This window comes from Delphinapterus leucas, chromosome 6 (assembly GCF_059928025.1).
Source record: "Delphinapterus leucas isolate spDelLeu-1000000601 "Yukka" chromosome 6, BTC_Dleu_Yukka2, whole genome shotgun sequence".
Lineage (NCBI taxonomy): Eukaryota > Metazoa > Chordata > Mammalia > Artiodactyla > Monodontidae > Delphinapterus > Delphinapterus leucas.
This window is the reverse complement of record NC_143134.1, coordinates 15,957,911-15,977,641: the sequence shown is the minus strand read 5'-3', so window position 1 is coordinate 15,977,641 and position 19,731 is coordinate 15,957,911. Positions and strand designations below refer to the sequence as shown.

At 40.0% G+C, this 19,731-nt stretch overlaps 1 protein-coding gene and 1 non-coding gene across 9 annotated transcripts in view; both read right to left on the bottom strand.

The window, feature by feature from the left end:
- Positions 1–5,881: 5,881 nt before the first annotated feature.
- XKR6 (XK related 6) overlaps positions 5,882–19,731 on the bottom strand; it is an 88,806-nt gene continuing 74,956 nt past the window's right edge. The window contains exons 2-4 of one of the 8 annotated variants that reach the window (XR_016393475.1): positions 17,703–17,815; positions 12,571–15,584; positions 5,882–12,380 (exon numbers count right to left, since the gene is read on the bottom strand). Coding sequence is in view for 1 of the 8 variants with exons in the window: in XM_089912742.1 (XP_089768868.1) it covers positions 17,797–17,815 (19 nt within the window). In the remaining 7 variants the exon portion in view is untranslated. The other 7 variants (XR_016393477.1, XR_016393479.1, XR_016393476.1 and 4 more) reach the window with 7 other exon arrangements.
- On the bottom strand, positions 15,064–15,170 carry LOC115803046 (U6 spliceosomal RNA). The gene has a single exon (XR_004023675.1). It is a non-coding gene; the product is annotated as a U6 spliceosomal RNA (small nuclear RNA).

Genomic DNA, 19,731 nt, shown 5'->3' with positions numbered 1-19,731 from the left:
GTCAAAGAATAACGAATCGTGGTTAAAAGAAACATACAAACGTGAGGTATTACGTTCATAATTTGTAAATACGGTGTATCTTCTAATATATCCTAGATATTCTTCAAACAGATTACGTTCTATGTATTCCTCAGATATATTACATTTGTAAATATATTATCTCTTCCAATTAAAAAAAAAAGTCCACTTGCCATACTGTAGTGGCAAGCGTGTGGGTCAGCCATGGAGCTTGGACACAATCACATGCATGTGCACTAAATGTGGACTTGGGAGACTGGTGCTTCCAGAGACCCATCATAACGCTGTAGGGGGCTCCCCAGCACTCTGCTCTGAATCCCCTTCTTCATGAAAGCACTCTGATCTTCATTATTAACAGACTGTAAAGGGTAAGACAAAACACACCCACTACACTAGTAAAATTTAATGCTCAAAGCAAGGGGCGGGGTGGGAATCACGTGCGACTTGGCTCTGCTCCTAAGTCTGTGGACTTTTTTTAAGCTTCAGATTCAGTGGCTCTGGGGTGTAACTCAGGCACTGGTAAATTTTTAAAAGCCGTAACGGGTGATTTTGATGTACACATTTGGTTAAAACTAGCTCACATTTAATTAGTGGTTGTATTTTCCTCAAAATGCTTGCTGCCAATTCCTAATTCCACTGTCTTCCAATTAAGTCTACAATTAAAACTAACTTCAGTCATTTTATTTCAGGACTGCAAAGACATTTTAAAGTATAAATGCAGAAGAAAGCATAAAATAAAAGATTGGGGCTTCCCTGGTGGCGCAGTGGTTGAGAGTCCGCCTGCCGATGCAGGGAACACGGGTTCGTGCCCCGGTCCGGGAAGATCCCACATGCCACGGAGCGGCTGGGCCCGTGAGCCATGGCCACTGAGCCTGTGCTCCGCAACAGGAGAGGCCACAACAGTGAGAGGCCCGTGTACCGCAAAAAAAAATAAATAAATAAAATAAAAATAAATAAATAAAAGACTGAAAAACTTGACTAAGTAAAAGTGTAAATTTTTCTAAATGTGAAAAATACTATAAACAAACTTAAATAACAAATGAGGGAAAATATGTGTACAAGTGACAACGGTTAATATGTTAATATACAGAGCTTTCAGGGATCATTAAAACAACAACAACACAACTCCAAGAGAAAAATGAGCCAAGGACCTAAGAGGCATTTCACAAAAGAAAAAACATGTAAGAAATACAGTCTTGGTGAAAATCAAATGTATGCAAAGTAAAACAAAAAGATACCTTTTTCAACGGTCAAAGAGGTAAAGTTTAAAAACAATGCCCCAAAATAGCCAGGGTGCATGTTAGTTAAAGGTATACATTGGACAACTGTTCTGGGGCATGCTCTGTTAATATTTATCAAGAGGCATCAATCATCCAACAAATATTTTAAATATATCTTTAGAGTTGGTAATTCCAATTCTCAGCATTTATCCTAAGGGAAGAACCACAGATGTGTAAAGATTTACTACAAGGATCTCCCTTGCAGCATAACATATTAAACAATAGGAAACAAACTAAATGTTCATCAATAAGGGATGACTGGGTACATCCGTGTGACGGAATACCAACTAGTCCAAAAAAAAAACCCCTCTTAAATAATATTTCAAAATTTGGGAAAACAATCATTCTAATATTCTTATGCGAAATAATAGGTTACAAAACTTAATAGTAAAAAAAAAAAAAACTTTCATGGTGTCAATTTGTTAAAACATGTTCTTGAATGATACCAAAATGGTAACAATAGTTATCACTGGGTGGTAGGCGTATAGTGTTTTTTTTCTTTGTACTTTCCTTTAATCTCCAAAATTTTTGCAGTGAATGTGTATTATGTTTATAACAAGACACCATCAGAACACTGCAAAATCAAGGCACTCGTGTTTTCGAGCTGAACAGATGCCAAATGAATCAAATCTTTCTATGCTACCACTGGATTGCTCAGTGGCAAATGCCTGAAAGTTTGGAAAAGGAAAGAAGATGGACCAACATCAATAATAAAGCAGCCTTTCCCTAGAAAATAGTCATCGTGAAAGTAAAAGGCTGTATGAGAGTCAATGGCCTCCGATCTCATGGACCCAGGGACAGCCGGCCTCCTCTTGCCAGCTGGGGCCCAAGACCCGAGGCTCACAGAGGCCACAATGGGTTTCCACGCAGGTATCTTTCCCTGTTTGACAATATTTAGTGATTTCTCAGCATATTCCATATGAAGAATAAGCATAATCAAGACCTCACTGAAAGTTATCTTAAGACCAATTAAAATCTAGCTGAGATAAAGACACTGTGTCTCCTGTCAGCAAATCTTGAGGGAGACTGAGACCATTTGCACAGGATTTGCACATCCTTTGCCCCATGTGACAAGTACAGTGCTTCTTGAATCAACGCCACTGAGCCCTAGAACTCTACTTCCATCTGGAATGTGGAAGGTAGCCTCTAGTCAAGGTAAATCCGATTTTCCCAAAGACAGTTAAGTTTGTCACCACCAGGGCGCTCACCATCTGCTGTGTCTCCTTGTTGCCTACAAATGTCAAGTCTACGAACTCACACATGACCTTGATACCCCCCTAGTCCATCAGCGCCGCTCAGGAGACCTCAGGAGACACCACCGTCGTAATAAAATTCCACGTTATTTTCTCTACTGGGTTTCCAAAAATGGTATTTTAGTTCCACACCCCCTCCCTGTTCTATATTCACGATGCAACAACTAAATTAGAACTAGCCTAAGAGGCTCCATGAGGAGTTAGAAAACCTGGGTTCTAACACAACTTTAGTCACTCTACCTCTTGGAACCTGTCTTATTATGTGTAAAAGGAGGTCACACGGGCACTGCTCAACTCACAGGGTAGTTACAAAGTTTCCATGGACAAATGGTTGTGAAAGTTCTCGGTAAGCAAGAGTCTTGCTACTGTGTGTGATCTGTGGACCAACTGTACTGGCTTCACCAACGAGCCTGTTAGAAAAGCAGAATCCCAAGTCCCACTCCAGAAACACTGAATCCGAATTCGCAATTGAACTAGGTCCCCAAGTTGTGTGCATGTGTGTGCACGCACGTGCGCACACACACTGAGAAGGACTGAGCTGGGTGTTACTTCTGAAAGCTGGCATGTGATCTAGAGGACCCAGAGGACAGGATGAAAATGACGTCCTATTCTTACCTGTCTATGGTTTTTCCTGATGCTATTAATGTCATGTGTACTTCTCATCCTTAGAATTTTATGTGTTCTAATGTTCTAATGTCTAAATACTGGAAAACAGTATTTCAGTAATTTCCTAACTAGAGGGCAGAAATTCTGTCTCCATGCTCATCTCTGAGTCATTTACAGTTTGGATTACATGGTCATGCATGTTTGTACTATGTTCCTTTTCAGTTAAAGATTCCTTACAGAAAACTTCAAGATACCTCCTTTAGAGTAGTTGAAGGATTGATTATCTATTTATGTTTGAACAAGTGAGCAAAATCACTTAGAAATCCTGTTCCCTTAAATTTCAGTCTATTCGTATTGTTGGAGGAACAGTCTTCTTTGTTCCTCTTGAGTCTTAAGTGGGAGGAGAAATACAAATTCATCGTTTCGAAAGTCGTTTTTAAATAGACTTTCTAGTCTAGGAACTTTCTAGAACATTCACCCATAGAAATATTTAAAATCATTATTAGCTTCCGAATTTTGTCTGTAGAAGTCTAAGCTGGAAAGTGGTGGGCGTAAGAATTTCGCAGGAGAAAACAGGCATACTGCGAGCTTCCTCCCTCTCCCCTGGGCCTCCGGCTTGGGGGGTAGGGGGTCAAAGCAAACCCTGAGGCCGGGCATGTTGTCTTCCTCCCACTTGTGCCCTTCTCCTGCGCAAGGACCACACACCACACGGGCAGCCACCACCTCCTCATGCACACCTGGCTCCACATTACAGCCCCCCTCCCTCTGAACAAAGCTCCCCTCCCTCAGAGCTCTTCTCTTAGTGTGAGGATGGCAGAAGGGCAGTCTTGTCCAACCAAACTCACACCCTGAAAAACTGCAGGCTCAGTGAGTCTGTCCAGATGACTTTTGTAACCCTGGCCTCCAGCACGATACCTGGCACCACAGCTGCTGCCCAGAAAGTATCTATTGACTGTAGTCATCCATTAAAACGTTTTCTAAAGGCACAGTCACCATCCAGCTGGGGGACTGTTAGCTGCAAGGGAATATTCAGGCAGAGAAGGGGCTGGAAGCAGGAACGACCTGCTGGCCAGGCTGCCCAGCCTGAAGACCCTGCCCCGAGGCTCCTCTACGGCAGCTGGGGCTTTTTTGGTATGTCTTTTGCTTTCTTCCAGAGCCTTTAAAAGCTCCAAGTTTCTTCACAACTCCCAAAGTGGGAGCAGTGGGGGATTCATTCATTCACTCCTTCAAATATTATGTATTTGCTGAGTTTCTAACATATGTCAGGTGTCATTCTAGCTTTGAGGAAACATCCAGGAACAAAACAAAGACCTTGCCCTCTCTGAGCTTATGGCTTAGTGGAGGAGACAAGTCTTTCATGCCAGGTTGCGATAGCTGCTAGGAGGAAATAAGGGAGCTAATACCAGAGACGCTGCTTTGCACATCTGATGAGGAGACAATTTACAGAGAACTAACGAAAGCAAGGCGGGGAGCCCTGGGGGCACGTTACCAGGCAAAGGGAACAGCGAGGGCAAAGGCCCTGAGATGGAAAGGAGTGGTAATCACCAACGCTGCTGCCTGATGAGCAGAACAGGTGACATACCTATGGTTTTTAAGTAGCTCCCATTTTTTTGGGTAAATTTATTTATTTTTGGCTGCGTTGGGTATTTGTTGCAGCGCACGGGTTTCTCATTGCGGTGGCTTCTCTTGTTGCAGAGCGCAGGCTCAGTAGTTGTGGCGCACGGGCTTAGTTGCTCCACGGCCTGTGGGATCTTCCCGGACCAGAGCTCTAACCCATGTCCCCTGCGTTGGCTGGCTGATTCTTAACCACTGCACCACCAGGGAAGTCCCAGTAGCACCCATTTTTAAGAAGAGGGAATAGACCTTATGACTTCAACCTAAGCCAAACCTTCCATGTAACAGGGCTCTGAGTCCTGGACTCCTTGAGTTCTGCTCATTGTGTCTAGTGCACAATGGCTCAATCTAGGAACCATCTAAAAACCTTGAGGATGAGAAGTGGCTGGGGAGGATGGCATAGATATAAAACCCACAGAGTAATCCAATTCGACCACCTCCACAGAGGACATTTCCCTGAAAGATCTAAAGTAACAAACTTAACCCTCCTAAAGACTTCTACACTGAGAAACAGATCGGGGTTTCGTGGTAGAATGTTCAACTTCCTAGGAGAATGTGTTGTCTCTTTGATCCGCCTAATGAGAACGGTAAACCGTGGAATCAAAGGAGCTTCATGGGAAGAAGCTAGAAAGTCCCCAGTCTGGCTACGATACGGGCTACGCACTTACATACCCAAGGCTTCTGCGGGCCGCCGCCTGCGAGTCAGGGCTCTGGAAGCGGCTGCAGACGCGCGTCGTGAGCCACAGGTGTTCCCACCGCGAGGTGACACGAGACGCGGTTCCCTCCGCGCCCAACGCAGAGGCCACAGCCCTCAACCCACCTGCTGCTGTCGCCACGCAGGTCTGAAGACGTAAGCCGCCGCTGAAGTGCACAGGAAAGGGGAGGCATGCGCACATGCCCGCACGCATACGCAAGGCACGCACGCACGCGCACGCACGCACGCACTCGCACGCACTCGCACGCACGCACCCGCCCCCCCCCCCCCCCGCCCACACACTCTGCTCCCAGGTAACGTCTTACAGCGCAAAATCCTAATATCTTGTATCTCAGTTATAAGCATCCCCGTTTTTGGAATTGTCCATCATTTACACCAAGGAGATGATTGGGTTAGTGCAGATACTATACAAAAGGTTATTTATTGAAACTGAGTTTATAAGGGTGAAAACTGGAAAGAACCTGAATAATGAGAATCGTAAACCACTAAACTTCCAGCAATAGTGTTGGTTACATCTGCATGGAGCACCCATTACAAAGGATGTTTTTAGCAAATACTGTATGCTCCTGAGAAGGAAGAAGTCTAAACTGACGGTGATCAGGATATTAATAGCTGTGAGATGGTGAACTCTGCTTTTTATTTTTCTGTGCCAGCTGAAATTTTTACAAATCATATGCTTTTTATGAGAAAAAAAAGTTATACGCTTTTGGAAACACAGGTACTGAGAGATGGAAGAGAGGAAATTACTACTAACCACCTTCTTCTCCATTCCTCACTTGCCAGAGATTATAAACTGCGAACCCCCAAAAGCCAATGTATCTTTGCTATACTCAGTGGAAACTCCCACATGGGAGAAGCCCCAGAGGACAGCAGTGGTCCCCTGCTGCCTGTAGAACTTAACCCCTACTCCCTCCGTGGCATTTGGGGTCCTCCATGATCTGTCCCATTTTCACCACCCTTGAGTTTGACCTTGCTCAGCCTGGCCTGTCCTTCTAACCCCCTTGCGAAGTATGTGGCCCCTGGGGCCCCCTCTAAAAGCCCATCCTTTGTTAGTGGGCCCTCAGGACTCTCAGTGTCAGATTCTGCCATGCAGTCCAGCTTGTTATGACCTTGCCTATCTCCACAAATAACGTCATGTAGATGCCATCTAGGCTGGATCCTGGGAAAGATTCTGGGCAGAAGGAATGACAGTGGCAGAAACAAGGAGGAATGTGCACAGCTGGTCTTAGACGCAGTGCAAGCCTCTAGCATAGATCAAGGAGTGGCAAGAAAAGCCATACACAATTGTTGGAAATGTTTCAATATTTTCTCTCTTCCTTAAGATAAACCTGTTGCTCAGCTCCAATTACTACAAACATCGTCTTTCCCAAATCACACTTTCCAGGGAGGTCTCCTCTGATCTCCCTGTTTGAAAACTGACACCTACCCCTCCATCCCTCACCAGGGTCCTGAGCACATTCTCTCTCTTTTCTATTTATTCCACAGTGTGATAATTTACTTGTGTCTGTTTACTTCTGCCAGAATGTAAACTCCGCGCTTTGTGTGTTCTGTTTCCCTAGAGTCCAGAGCACAGTAAGCGTCCAGTATGTTGGAGGAATGAATAACGTACTTAGGTGCCATGTCCAGCTGTACCGCGCTTCTCAAGATCCCCTACGGAATAGCTTTTAGAGGAAATGATTTTGCTGGACACTCTCATACTGAAAAAGGTGGGGAGAAACAGGAAACAAGACTGGCAAGCGACAACTTCCAATTGTTGAGAAACGTGGCCTTTTCATTCGCTCGGCTGTCGAAGGATGCAGAAACTCTGCCCATTTGATGCCCGGCTGGGCACCAGGGTAATCCAGTGCTCAGACATTTCATTTGTGAGGATTCAAATCTCCATCAGCAGGAGGAAGATGAGGACAAAAACAGAACTGGAAGAGGCACGAGCTAATGTGCAGTACTCAGCTCTGTGCTGTTTGGCCATAAAAACATACTGATAAACCAGTGATAACTGTATCCTAATCCAGTATTTGCTGCACTTTAATAAGAACTTTTACCCATCCCTGTGCCACTTCCCTTCTATCACCTCTGATTCTTGCTCTAAATTTCAAATCCTTAAGGTGCTCATCAACTTCACTACAAAAAGTTGGTAGTGAGCCAGAAAGATCTGTGGGGCAGGAGACCAAGAATGGAAAGACAAGAGAAAGGGCTAGTACAAGGTTTTACACGGTACTCAGACCAAATTGATATTTTTTTGATCAGAATTTAGGACATGGAAGATGGAATTCTAGATCAGCAGCTGACGGCAATTTTTTAGAGGAAATGGCAACCACTGAATTAACTCTACTTCTTAATCTCAATTTAACCACATTAATCTGAATAATCTAGGGGCAGGGAGAAACAACAATTTGCTACAATGACTTCCTGGAAGGATGTTATAAAACAAGCAAACAAGAACTGCTTATGGTGGTAGATGTGAAAAGCCACGCTCCAACACCTGCCTCAGACCTCCTAAAATCCCGCCATGGCCTTCAGCCCCGACACCAGGGGGAGTCCTGCTGAATCAGGGCCAACAAGAACCAGGGGAGGTCCCAAACGAGATCCACGAACCACCCATTCACCTGTCTTTAGCCTGGTACTTAGACGGAATAATCCCTCCCTTTTTAAAGTGGGAAAACTAACCTAAAATGATGTGAATATTTTAACATTTGCTAGCAGATTCTGCAAATGGGGCTTTGAAAATTGCATAACTCATTCTGTGATGTGGTTTTCTAAGGTCAAAATGGGGCCTGGAGAAGCCTCTGAGAGCAACTCAAGAGCTAAAGAAAGTCTTAATTCCTAAGGGAAAGTTCCTGCGGTATTATTTGACTAAAACTGTTACTTGGTTTGGAGCAAGACTGAGAATATTGATGAGAGAAAAAAACTAAATCCCGGACTTAACACCTGTGTTATCAAAGGCCCATAATAAGAGACATGTGCTTTCTCTTCAGAATACAAAACTGCAGATCTACCAAAATTTTGGGTCATATTTGAGGTGAAATGGTTTCAATTATCCTTTCTCTGCTACAAAATTAAGAATGCTCAAAATATTTAATCCAAAATTTTAATGGAAAAGTAGTGCCTTCCAGTATTGAGAAATTTAAAACTCTTCTTGATTGTTTTCCACCCTTGGGAACGGACGTACAGCACATAGCAAATGAAGTCCAAACTATCTCTCAAACCAATTTCATCTTATTTAGTAATTTCATTCTTGCTTTCAAGTTCCAGTGAATACAGAAAGCAGGTGTCTGCCTCACTCATCATAGCCCTGGGTTTAATAACTCAGAGTTGGGTCTCCTAAGAAAAAGTCTCTAAGGAAAACACTTAATGTAGAATATGACAAGCTTTCCCTAATGAGCAATTCAATGAGAATTTTGCAACATCCCTGGAGATAAAGGGAGGTACTTTGGAGTATTGTAAACCATGACTAGAGATCACTGACTTCCTCCGAACTTGCCTACAAGCACCTGTTCAGGAAGGATACCGACCTTCATCTTAAAGCTGCCAAAGGAAGAAATCTCACTATCTTTCTTGGAAATTCACTCCTTGACACCTATTTTATATATATATGTCACTTACACGAGTGGCTAGCACATAAGTAGACGAGACATAAAAATTGGTATTGTGTGGCTTATACTTTTCTGAAAAATGCCCTTCCGGTGGGGGAAAATGAAGGTGGTCACCCTACGGCCCAAACACATCTCGGAGTCATCCTTAGTTTCTCCTTCTTCGGGATTCTTTTCTCCGGTTCTTTTAAAACTAATAAAAGTAGTCTGGTCACACAAGACTATTCAATTTTGAACTTTAATATTAGAGATAAGCAGAAACAAAAATGCTATAACCACTGCAGAGTTCCTGGTCATATTAGTGTAGAATTTCCTGCATGTTGATGACTATTTATTTCACAGGTTGAAAAACCACCTGCAAAGTAGTAAAAATGGTTTCCACAAAGTTTGTATTGTAGCAGATCTTTGCATTATCAGTTCATTTTCACACAAAACTACTGGCAATTTGTCAGAGATTTCCAGACAACCGCTAGTTGAAACAGGATACCAGCTATCCTTTTAACTGCTACCCATAATAAGGTTATGACAATGACTCCCATGACGCAGCAGTGCTGAAGTAATTATCTACACCTTCCCAAACTGTTCTCTGGCACCCTAATCAGTGTCCTATGAGTTATGGGTTGTGGGATAAACAACTGGGACCTTAATACGCTAATATTGCACAGAATATTGGAATTAACATTCCAAGAAGTAGCAGCTCCCAGCCTTCCGATTTCACAGGCCAATACAAAAATTTTTAAATATCTTTAGAGAACTAACTTGGGATGGCAAGCTTTTCATTTTTACCAAATAAGGGCATACAGTACAGGACATAAAAGTTTAAAGGACATTTCTTTTTTTTTTTAACTGAAAAAATATTTTGAAGTCCTTACACTGTCTTTGCTTTTTTTTTTTTCCTATTTTGCCTCAGATCAACACCCTTCCTCTGCTGCTCATTCAGGAACTGTGAGGATAGACTTCTAGTACCAAGTTTGACCTTGCATTCAGGGTCCACGGGTCACAGCTTACACACACTGACCCACACCACTGCTAATTCCAGATGGGGATCTTTCTTTTCCCTTCAAACTACAAATCCCACCTCCACCCCATTCCTACTGACTTACTACTGCTGTTAACTTGGACAGAAAACGGTCACAAACCACCTATTTAGACCATCACATTTACAGATCTTTTTGTTCATTTCCTTTCCTTTAACTCACATATTTTATTTAACAAAAGTATCATTACTAAAAGCTCCTTCAGAGTACAAAGCTACTTTATTTGGACAAAGTTTGCTGCATACACAGAAATACTTGATATGCATTTCCAGCCAGCCCAATCCCAAGCATTTGGTAATTACAGCCAAAAGTTTGGAAACTCTTACTGGAGACATGGACCCTGTTTACAATATTTTTATTTTATGTGGACTGTGCGGAAAACAAACACACAAGAGCAGCTTCTAAGGATATTTGTACATTCCATGAGAAGTAAACATAGTATTGTATGCTGTAGAAGTTTACTCAAAAAAAAATTTCAAACTCTTAGGCTTTAAATAATGAGACTGTTTAAGTTTAATTTTATTACAGCAAGAGTCAGAATATTATATACAGTATATACTCCTTTACACAAAACACATTTGCACGTGTTTCTGAAAGCTACTTGTAAGAAAAAAATGTTTAGAGTACTATCACATTTGGAAAATGTCAGGATGATTTGGTAATATTTTCTAAGGGTTATGTTACTTTGTGTATTTTTTAAAGTAAGACATACCTGGATGGTCAATGTGGGTTCATGTAGGTTAACCTCAAATCTGGCATGTTTTTGGACAAATCTTGCTTTCAAAATCTTACTGATGTGATCATTTTCTCTGCACATGATTTGTTTTACTAGCATCTGGGGGAAAACATATGGATCTCTCCAACCATCTCATTAACTCATGACTCCAGGACCTAGGCAAGCTCACAGAGAAGTCAGTTCTGGCTCGTCCTGTGCCTGAGGCAGGGTGAGGGTTCGCTCCTGGCCTCAAGAGGCCTGGGTGGTGAGGGAAAGAGTGGACAGTCTGAGCACCAGAACAGAGCAGACGGCCAATGGAGACACCTGTCAACACCACAGCTAAAACGCTCTATTTTAAATACAATACTATGACCTTTTATAGGCAAACCTTAGAGAGCCAAGATTGCTAAGTCTGGATCTATTCTATTTCCCCGCAGGCAGGGAGGGAGATGGAAATGCAAGGACACAAGTAGACTCCTTCAGAGGAAAGCAACGGAAACCTCCCATCACAGGCAGAACAAAACAGGACAAGAGGGAAGAAGCCTGGACAGTGCTGTTATGATTCTATCCTGACCTAAGACAAAGGGGCTAAAATTGGGCAACATCTAGAAGAGCTGAAAAGGAAATGGAATAAAGTTACCTGGGAAGGAGAAGTGGGATAGATTTAACAGATTCTGATCAATTTTGGAATCCTATATGCTCAACGTTTTCCCCACATTTAGGTCAACAGTACAGAAAAAAAAGAAGGACAGAGAACAAGCATCTGGGCACAGATGAACTCAGGCTCCTCTCTCAGGGCAGGTGAAATTGGGAGGCACATGTTGTAAAAGTCCAAACACTATATTCCAAAAGGAACACAGAAACACCTTTGGATCGGAACACATGACGTCTAACTTTAGTTAAGCTGAAGGACCCAGGCTCCCTCCACCAGTGTGAACGATCAAGAGTCGACTGTACTGACGGCAGTGTTTTAGAGGCTAGAGTTGTGTTTTTCTTACATTCAAGTAGTCCAATTCATAAAAGACATTCAAATTATGTTTCACGTACAAAAGCGGTGAAGTCTAAGATGTTTCCAGAGTGTGCTGTGCTGTGATCTGATAATGATCTTCCATCTTTCTTCTCGGTCCCAAAATTACTTCCTTCAGATTTCTTGATTTTTCAAGGATGACCTTCTCAGTGAAGCTGTATTTGGCAGAAAAGTCCCAATGAATGCCGTAACAAGCAGTTGATCTGAGATTCCGAAATGGAGATTAGAGCCACTCAAATGGAATTTTTTGTCAAAACACGTTTCTAATAAGATAAATCAAAGCATCCCTTCTGTGTCAAAATATGAACTGAAGGCAGTTTTCTCTAAAGTTACAAACAGATTAATAAAATTCAGAAATAATCATACACGCAGGGAAACTTGAAAGGAATAAAGAACAAAATATCTAGGAATCTCAACAATTTTCCTGAAAATATGCTACAAATTTCAGAGTCACAAAATAACAGAATCCCAAATTTCCAGTCATTATGTTAATTTGAAGTACACATTTCACACCATGAATGTGATATCCTAAAACATGAGAAAAAAAGTTACATTTAGGTAGAACACCTTTATAATGATTTAAAATTTTAGGAGAAATACGCTCATTTTTAAAAACAAAACATTAATATTCAACTGACTATGAAATAAATGCCCCTAAACCAGCAGGAGGTAGGTACTACCTAGGAGGGCTGTCCCATGCCTCAGGCCCTATTCTTACCATTTGCACCTTTGGGGCAGCCCTTTGCAGAGTTTTTGCTCCATGACATCACAAAGCTCTGGACTGTGGCTTCAGTTCAGTGGGTAAGGCAGTAAGCATCCTTCAGGATCTGGCGCTCCATTCAAAGGTGACAGAGAACTACAGACGGAGAGTGACAACAAAGCTGGAGCAAGGTCAGAAGTAAAATGAAGATGGTCTTTTAGATCAGGGCTTCCTGAATGACAACCAAGGGCCGTCCCTCCACCCTCAGAAATTGAAGTTTTGTTAGGGAAACGATCCATAGCTTTCTGCTGGTTTTCAAAATGGGGTTTAAAACTTCCAAAATACAAATAGCCATCGTTCGAGGCTCACTTTCTCTGTGTGCCCCTGTGTACTGACTGTACCCAAAGATCTAATGATCCCTGGGTAACTGAGTCAATTTCTGAATCCTCACAGCCATGTGCAAAGCCGTGAAGTGCAGTGATCCAAGAAGGTACAGACCTTCCCATGAGACATACACACTAGAAATGCTATTGTAGTACAACTTTAAACAAATTTAGGTTTTATTTAGAAGTTTCTAGAAAGCAACCATCAAATTCTGATTATATTCATGCCATCAATTCTCTACTATGTTCAGTATTCTGCATTATTTTCTAAAGTTATACAGCAGGGACGAAAGACCCATTTTTAAAATATTTTCTCTAATATTTAAGATATTTATTTTGAATTAAGCTTATCTTTGAGCTACATGCCCATTCATAGCATACCAGAATAAAATCAAACTCACTGTTAGTAAATGCACTGATATTTCCCAAGATCACCTGCCACTATCCTTAAAATACTGTGGCATGCCAGTGTGAAGTACCCAAATTAAATCGGAACGCCTCCTGTCCAAGGGATTTCACACGCTACCTCATAACCTCCAGGAAACGAATTTCCTGCCCTTAGTGCACCTTCGCTTAGTTATATAAGAGCTTACCACCCCGCCCCCATACCCACGATCATTTTTATTCTTAGGCTCTTAAGTTTTCCCCTCTCCTGGGTCTCTTTCATTTGTACTCACAGTGTTCACAGAATCTAAGAAGGTCTTTAAAATACTCATTCCAGTAGGGACCAAGTTTTTTCCTGCCTAATTCCTTTAGGGTATATCAAATGCCTAGGCCCGGTCAATATTGTGGCTAGAATTGGCTAAGAGGAAACACCTCTATTGACAAAAGTATCACAGAAAGAGAGGGGTTTTTTTGTTTTGTTTTGTTGTTTTGTTTTGTTTTTTTTGCAGTATGTGGGCCTCTCACTGCTGTGGCCTCTCCCGTTGCGGAGCACAGGCTCCGGACGCGCAGGCCCAGCGGCCATGGCTCACGGGCCCAGCCGCTCCGGGGCATGTGGGATCTTCCCGGACCGGGGCACGAACCCGTGTCCCCTGCATCGGCAGGCGGACTTTCAACCACTGCGCCACCAGGGAAGCCCACAGAAAGAGAGTTTTTTAAAAGCCAGTTGTAATGGGAAAGCAGCTAAATAGGCAACACATTTAGATTAAAATATAACTTGATTTTTAAAAATCTATCTGATGTTTTCATTGTGCCATTAAATATATATCAGCCAATTCCTCTTTAACCAAGCAAAGCAAGGGAGGAGGGGGGAGGGTGCGGTTACAGTGTAGTTTATTTAGCTTCTAAACGCCTTCTAATAGAAATGTTATGAAAACTTCTGTTCTACACCAATTTCTGTATTACTGGATAATCTACCAATAATAAAACTTGCAATAAACAAATAATTAACATCCTACTGAGCTACCACTCAATCTCTATAGTTCCCTGAATTCTACTTATCCTTTCCCTTTAATCCTTTTTCAAGTTGCTCTGAACACGGTCTTAAAAAAAAAAATCAATCTTTCTCCAGTTTTGGTCAAAAGGATAGGGAGGCAATCATATTTGACCATCAAAATAACTACCCACCCAGAATGTTCCTCAAGTTGCTAATCCCAGCAGGAACAGGCCAGAGAAGATAACCACCAATAATGGAACTCCAGTCACCCAAGCACTGATTCTCCTATCAAATACATCTCCACCCATTTCTAGGGTCAAGAATGACCTAGTTCACATTCTGGGTCTACATGAAAGTAGCCTATAGTTTTAGAACAGTGTACATAGAATATAGGCAACTTTCAATTTTTTAAGGGAAATAGTCCTTCTTGGAAAGTCAGGTTTTGTTCCTTCTCCTCTTCATTCACACAGTCTGCCTCTTGGCATTTTCCTCTCCAAATTTATTCACTCAACAACAGGGGGAGAGGAGGAGGTGAAACTGAGCAGCTCCTTTCCCTCCTCATTGGCACTTCCGTCCCACATAATAATATCTAACTTGAAAACTGGCAGCATTTTGCCACAAATGTATTTGGATATATCGGCTAGAATTTGCATATTCTGATATAGACCATGTTGAGGCCATTTCCAGGTTGAAGTTTTGTAATTACTACCTTTAGGACTGTCACCTGATGATTTTTTTTTAATTAATAAAAAAATAATGGAACGCTTCACAAATTTGCATGTCATCCTTGCACAGGGGCCACGCTAATCTTCTCTGTATCGTTCGAATCTCAGTATATGTGCTGCCGAAGCGAGCACTCACCTGGTGATTATTTTATCTTCTCTCCTCCTGATCAAGAATTACCTCTGATCTAAGTAAGCTACACTACAAGGTAGGCAGGCAAAGAAGCTGACCAAATTGGCATGGGAGGATTACATAAACTGCCTGGAAAAATATGAGGTCCATGAGAGCCCCCAAATCTTCAAAAGATAACTGTCTCCAGAGTATGACACTAATAATGATAGCTGAGAATTTGAGACATGCATGCTAACTTAGAAATACAAAATTATAATGCCTATTCTTTTATATACTTTTTATTAAATCTATTGGTTCACCTAGAAAGTCATTATATATACAAAAACAACAATTTCCAGAGTTCCTAAGTATTTCCAACATATTCAACTTAGGGATCCAAGATTCTGAACATGCCATCACCAAAAAAAATTGCAAACCTAAAAAACAAAAAGGAAAAAAAATTAAACAATGTCAAAAGGAAAAGACTTTCTTAGAAAAGGTCAATATTTACTTTTATAATTTTCAAAACATTTTAAAGTTAATTTTTTTTCTCATTTACAGTTATATGCTTGTGAGTCTAATATTAAAGTTTTCCTTAATAACAAGGCAGTTTACTTATAACAAAATAAATATTAAACTATACTCATACACATTATCTATTTAAATATTTACTGGGTCAAAATATCTTCATATTTACAGCTTCAGGCTTTAAAGTGGTATTAGATTTGTCTTTATTTTCTTTGAAAAGCTACCATTAAGGTAACAGACATTCAGATGCATAAATGAAATTACTGATTTCATTCTTATGTAACTCATACCTTTAGAAACTATGTTTTAGCCAGTTAGTAGTGGTGAAAGTCTTTGTGCTTCTATTTCATTAACTTTTAGCACATGAAATAAGAAAGATGACCTTCAAAGTTCTTGTAAGCTCAAAAAGGGTCAATCTAGATAGGCTTTATTTGAAAAAGAAAAACAATTTTGTTTGGGAAAATACAAGAAATGAGAATTTCTAAAAATAAAAATCATCAGTAATTCTCATTAAAACATTAATACACAAAAATGAACTATATAAACGATTCTTCTAACTACAGGCTTAAAAACCATGCTATTTAGACCAGCCTATTTAATTTTTCCATAAAAAATCAGGAGTTCAGAGTTCCCATTTCCAAAAGAAGAGTAAAACAACAAATTAAGAGATAAGATAAAACAAGGAAACAACCTATTGTACACTGCTTTTCTTTAGAACAAGGCTAGGCTGAATTATCTAAGTATAAATTGAGGTCACAGATATATAGTCATTGCACTCCAGTCAACCAAAACAGTGCCTGGATTTACGTAACATGTGAATAAGTCTATTATCACAGAAAGTCACATACATGAATAAGAAGAATATATTTTATAAATTTTAAGTCACTCTCAACATCTGAGAAAATACTGTCAGTAAAATACTATTTGTAATACTGTTTTTAAGAAAACACTGTTTGTAAGGAAATGAGGTGATGTTTAGAACTATATTACAACTGAGCCTCTAGAAGAGAACATGAAAATAAGCATGACTTAAAAAAATAATAATAATTCTTATTGTTGTCAGTTCCTTAGAATTTGCCCTCTGCGCTACTCTCCGGAATAGGATGACAATTTCATTTTCTCAGCACCTCATCAATTAAACAAACTGAGGCGTAATTTAGACTAAATATAAGTACATTTATAATATTATTTTTGCTATTAATGCTGTTACATGTAGTACAGGAAATGAAATAATATGAAGAGCCACTTCTTCTGAAAAAGTGGCTTAGTATAAAATTCGAACTTGAGCAAAGAATCTACTGAAATTCTATTCTGGGGGGGCAGAGGGATAGTGATTGTCTTAACAGCACGGCTATATCAACACATTTAACAGGACATGGTCCGTTGGAATAAACTTAATAAAGAGAGCCACTACACTCCCTGAAAAATGTTTTACTATAATAGAGTGCTGTTATCTTCAACTATAAAATATATTTTGAACTAAGATACATGTAATAATTAGAGCAGAGTTTAACTGATACAACTAACATTCTTAATGGGCACTTTACCTTTTAAAAAGTAAAAAACACACATACATAAAGCATCAAAATTCTTTATGACAGAAAAGCAAAGCTGTGGCAAGAATCCTTACTTCCTACTCTGAAAACCTTATGAAGCCCGCAGTCCCTGTTAAGAGAAAGCTGTATCGGTTTTCAAAGGAAAAACATTATTTCAATCTGCAAATACCTAATGGGCTCAAGTGCTTTCGTATAATAAATATTTTGTTGTTACTTAAGTACCTCACAAGAGCTCATTTTTTTTTAAAGTTATGTTTAAACAACTCTAAAAGGTTTAATTAATATGTAGTTTTATATAATTAATCCTTTTGTTATTAAACACTTGAACCAGTTTAGTTAGAATGGCAGCATGTTGTTTAATACCTTTTGTTCACAACGTAAAATTTTAAGCTTAAAAAGAAAGGAACTGGGGTAGGAGAGGAGACATGGAAAAACATGAAGGCCTCTCTTTGTCTCAGGCTTTGCCATTACCATTCTGTCTGCAGTGGTTTCAGGACGAGGCGATCGCACACCTTCTAGCCAGAAATCAGATGGCCTCAAAACAACCTCATTTCAGTCTTAGGCCTCATGTCTTTCGCTTAGAGCTAAAAATAAAAATACATGTGAATGAACAAATGGTCATGAAATGAAACCTTGAACATGACACTAAAATGTAAAATATTAGAAGGCATTATTAATCTCAGAAAAATGAAAACGTACACATTTCCATCCAGAGTACCACAACCTTATTTAGAAAGTGTGCTCTTCTTACCCTGTCAGCTTGCTGGGTATAACAATAATGACAATTTAATTCCAAGGTGGTTCAACAAAGCAAGAGTAATATTTTATTCATCTCCTGAGATTATGAAACATTTATTTATTTCTTACAGAGTTAAATATAACAATATCATTAACGAAGCTAATGATGTTAGACAGCAACTTAGCACTTCTTTACGCACATAAACCAAGGCAAGAAAGTAAAGTGTAACGCTGAACCAGAACAATGATCTGGCCCTAAGAAACACATTTTTGTGTATTTAGAACTCCTAGTCCAACAGTAATGCTAGTAGTAAGTGAAAATTAACCTGTTTCTACAAAGTGAGCGCTCACTCATTCCACAAATATTGAATGTTTCAAAGCACTGGAAGTCAAATGCTGAATATGAAAGATGGTTCCAAACCTCAGCGAGTGGGGTCCTAGCCTTTTATTTCCTAACTTTTTGTCTCGGGTCTCGGCTATAATGCTAAGGGGACAGAAAATAAGGATTGCTGTTTCCATGAGAGGAGGAGATCGGTATGTATCACACGACAGCTGAATGAGACTGCAGGACTGGAAACAAAACCCACTCAGAAGCCCCACGCTCATGCTGCGAGTGAACGCCAGTCACCAGTTGGTCTCTTTCCATGTGAAGCTTGTGTTTTCAAAACCCTACATCAATCCTGAAAATTAATTATCCTTCATTTGGAGAGCACTGGTGGTTTCAACCCCAAGTATAAACATCTCAGACTATTTTGTAAGGTTATGTCAGCCAGGAAACTAAAATCACTTAATAGAAGAGTATTTCATTCACCTGAAGCCACAATTTAAAATCAGAAATTCTGCTGCCAAAGCTACTTAAAGAGTTGGCCTTAACTATAGTGTAATGAAGACAAATATCTCATAAATTTTTTATACCATTCATACATATCCATTAAATTAAACATAAATTACCATTAGAGTCTATACTAACATTGTTCAATGTTTTTCATTTCTCTGCTTGATCTATACCAATGAAATTCTTTGTGTAGGAATATGGTACATTACCAAAAAATATCAAAATATATACACATGATTCAATTTAAGCTCTATGTTTGTCTTAAATCAAGGGTCTATAAACACGTCTGAGTTAGCTTATCTTCCTTCATTTTTCATGTGAATGCCAACTAAATTTAATATCTGGACAACTGGTACAAAGTTAAATGGTTTGACTCTGAAGTTTCTAGGTCTCAGAACCACACTTTAGAGGAATAAACTGTAATTTACACTTAAGTATTTAGAATAAAGAAGAAAAGAACTGTTTTGAGTCATATCTAGGTTTAGGCTAAGGCTTGCCTCAAGTGAAAATATTAAAAACAAAATCAATGAGCTCTGAAGTTCATTTCCCACTGATGTTCATAAGATGATTCTATAAGTTTTACATTGTGATGCATTCACATCTTCATCAAGGAAAACTGCATGCTGGTCTGATTTGTAAACAGTCAATGTATCATGTATGTCATAGATCCCTGCTTTTTTCAGTTGCAATAAATTTCAAAGAAGACATAAATAATTGATAGATACACTTTTGCTATAAACCTTAAACATTCACTTATCTGTAAATTCCAAATCTGTGTCTTACATCAACAAAGAGAACCCACAGTTCTTCTCAATTCATATTTGCTAGCATTCTTTGGCAAAAAACGAAAAGTAGCTGCCTCTCCAAAACTCAGGTCTTTCCCTTAAGTAACTTTTATCCTCATCCATACTATGTTCACAGTTTCAT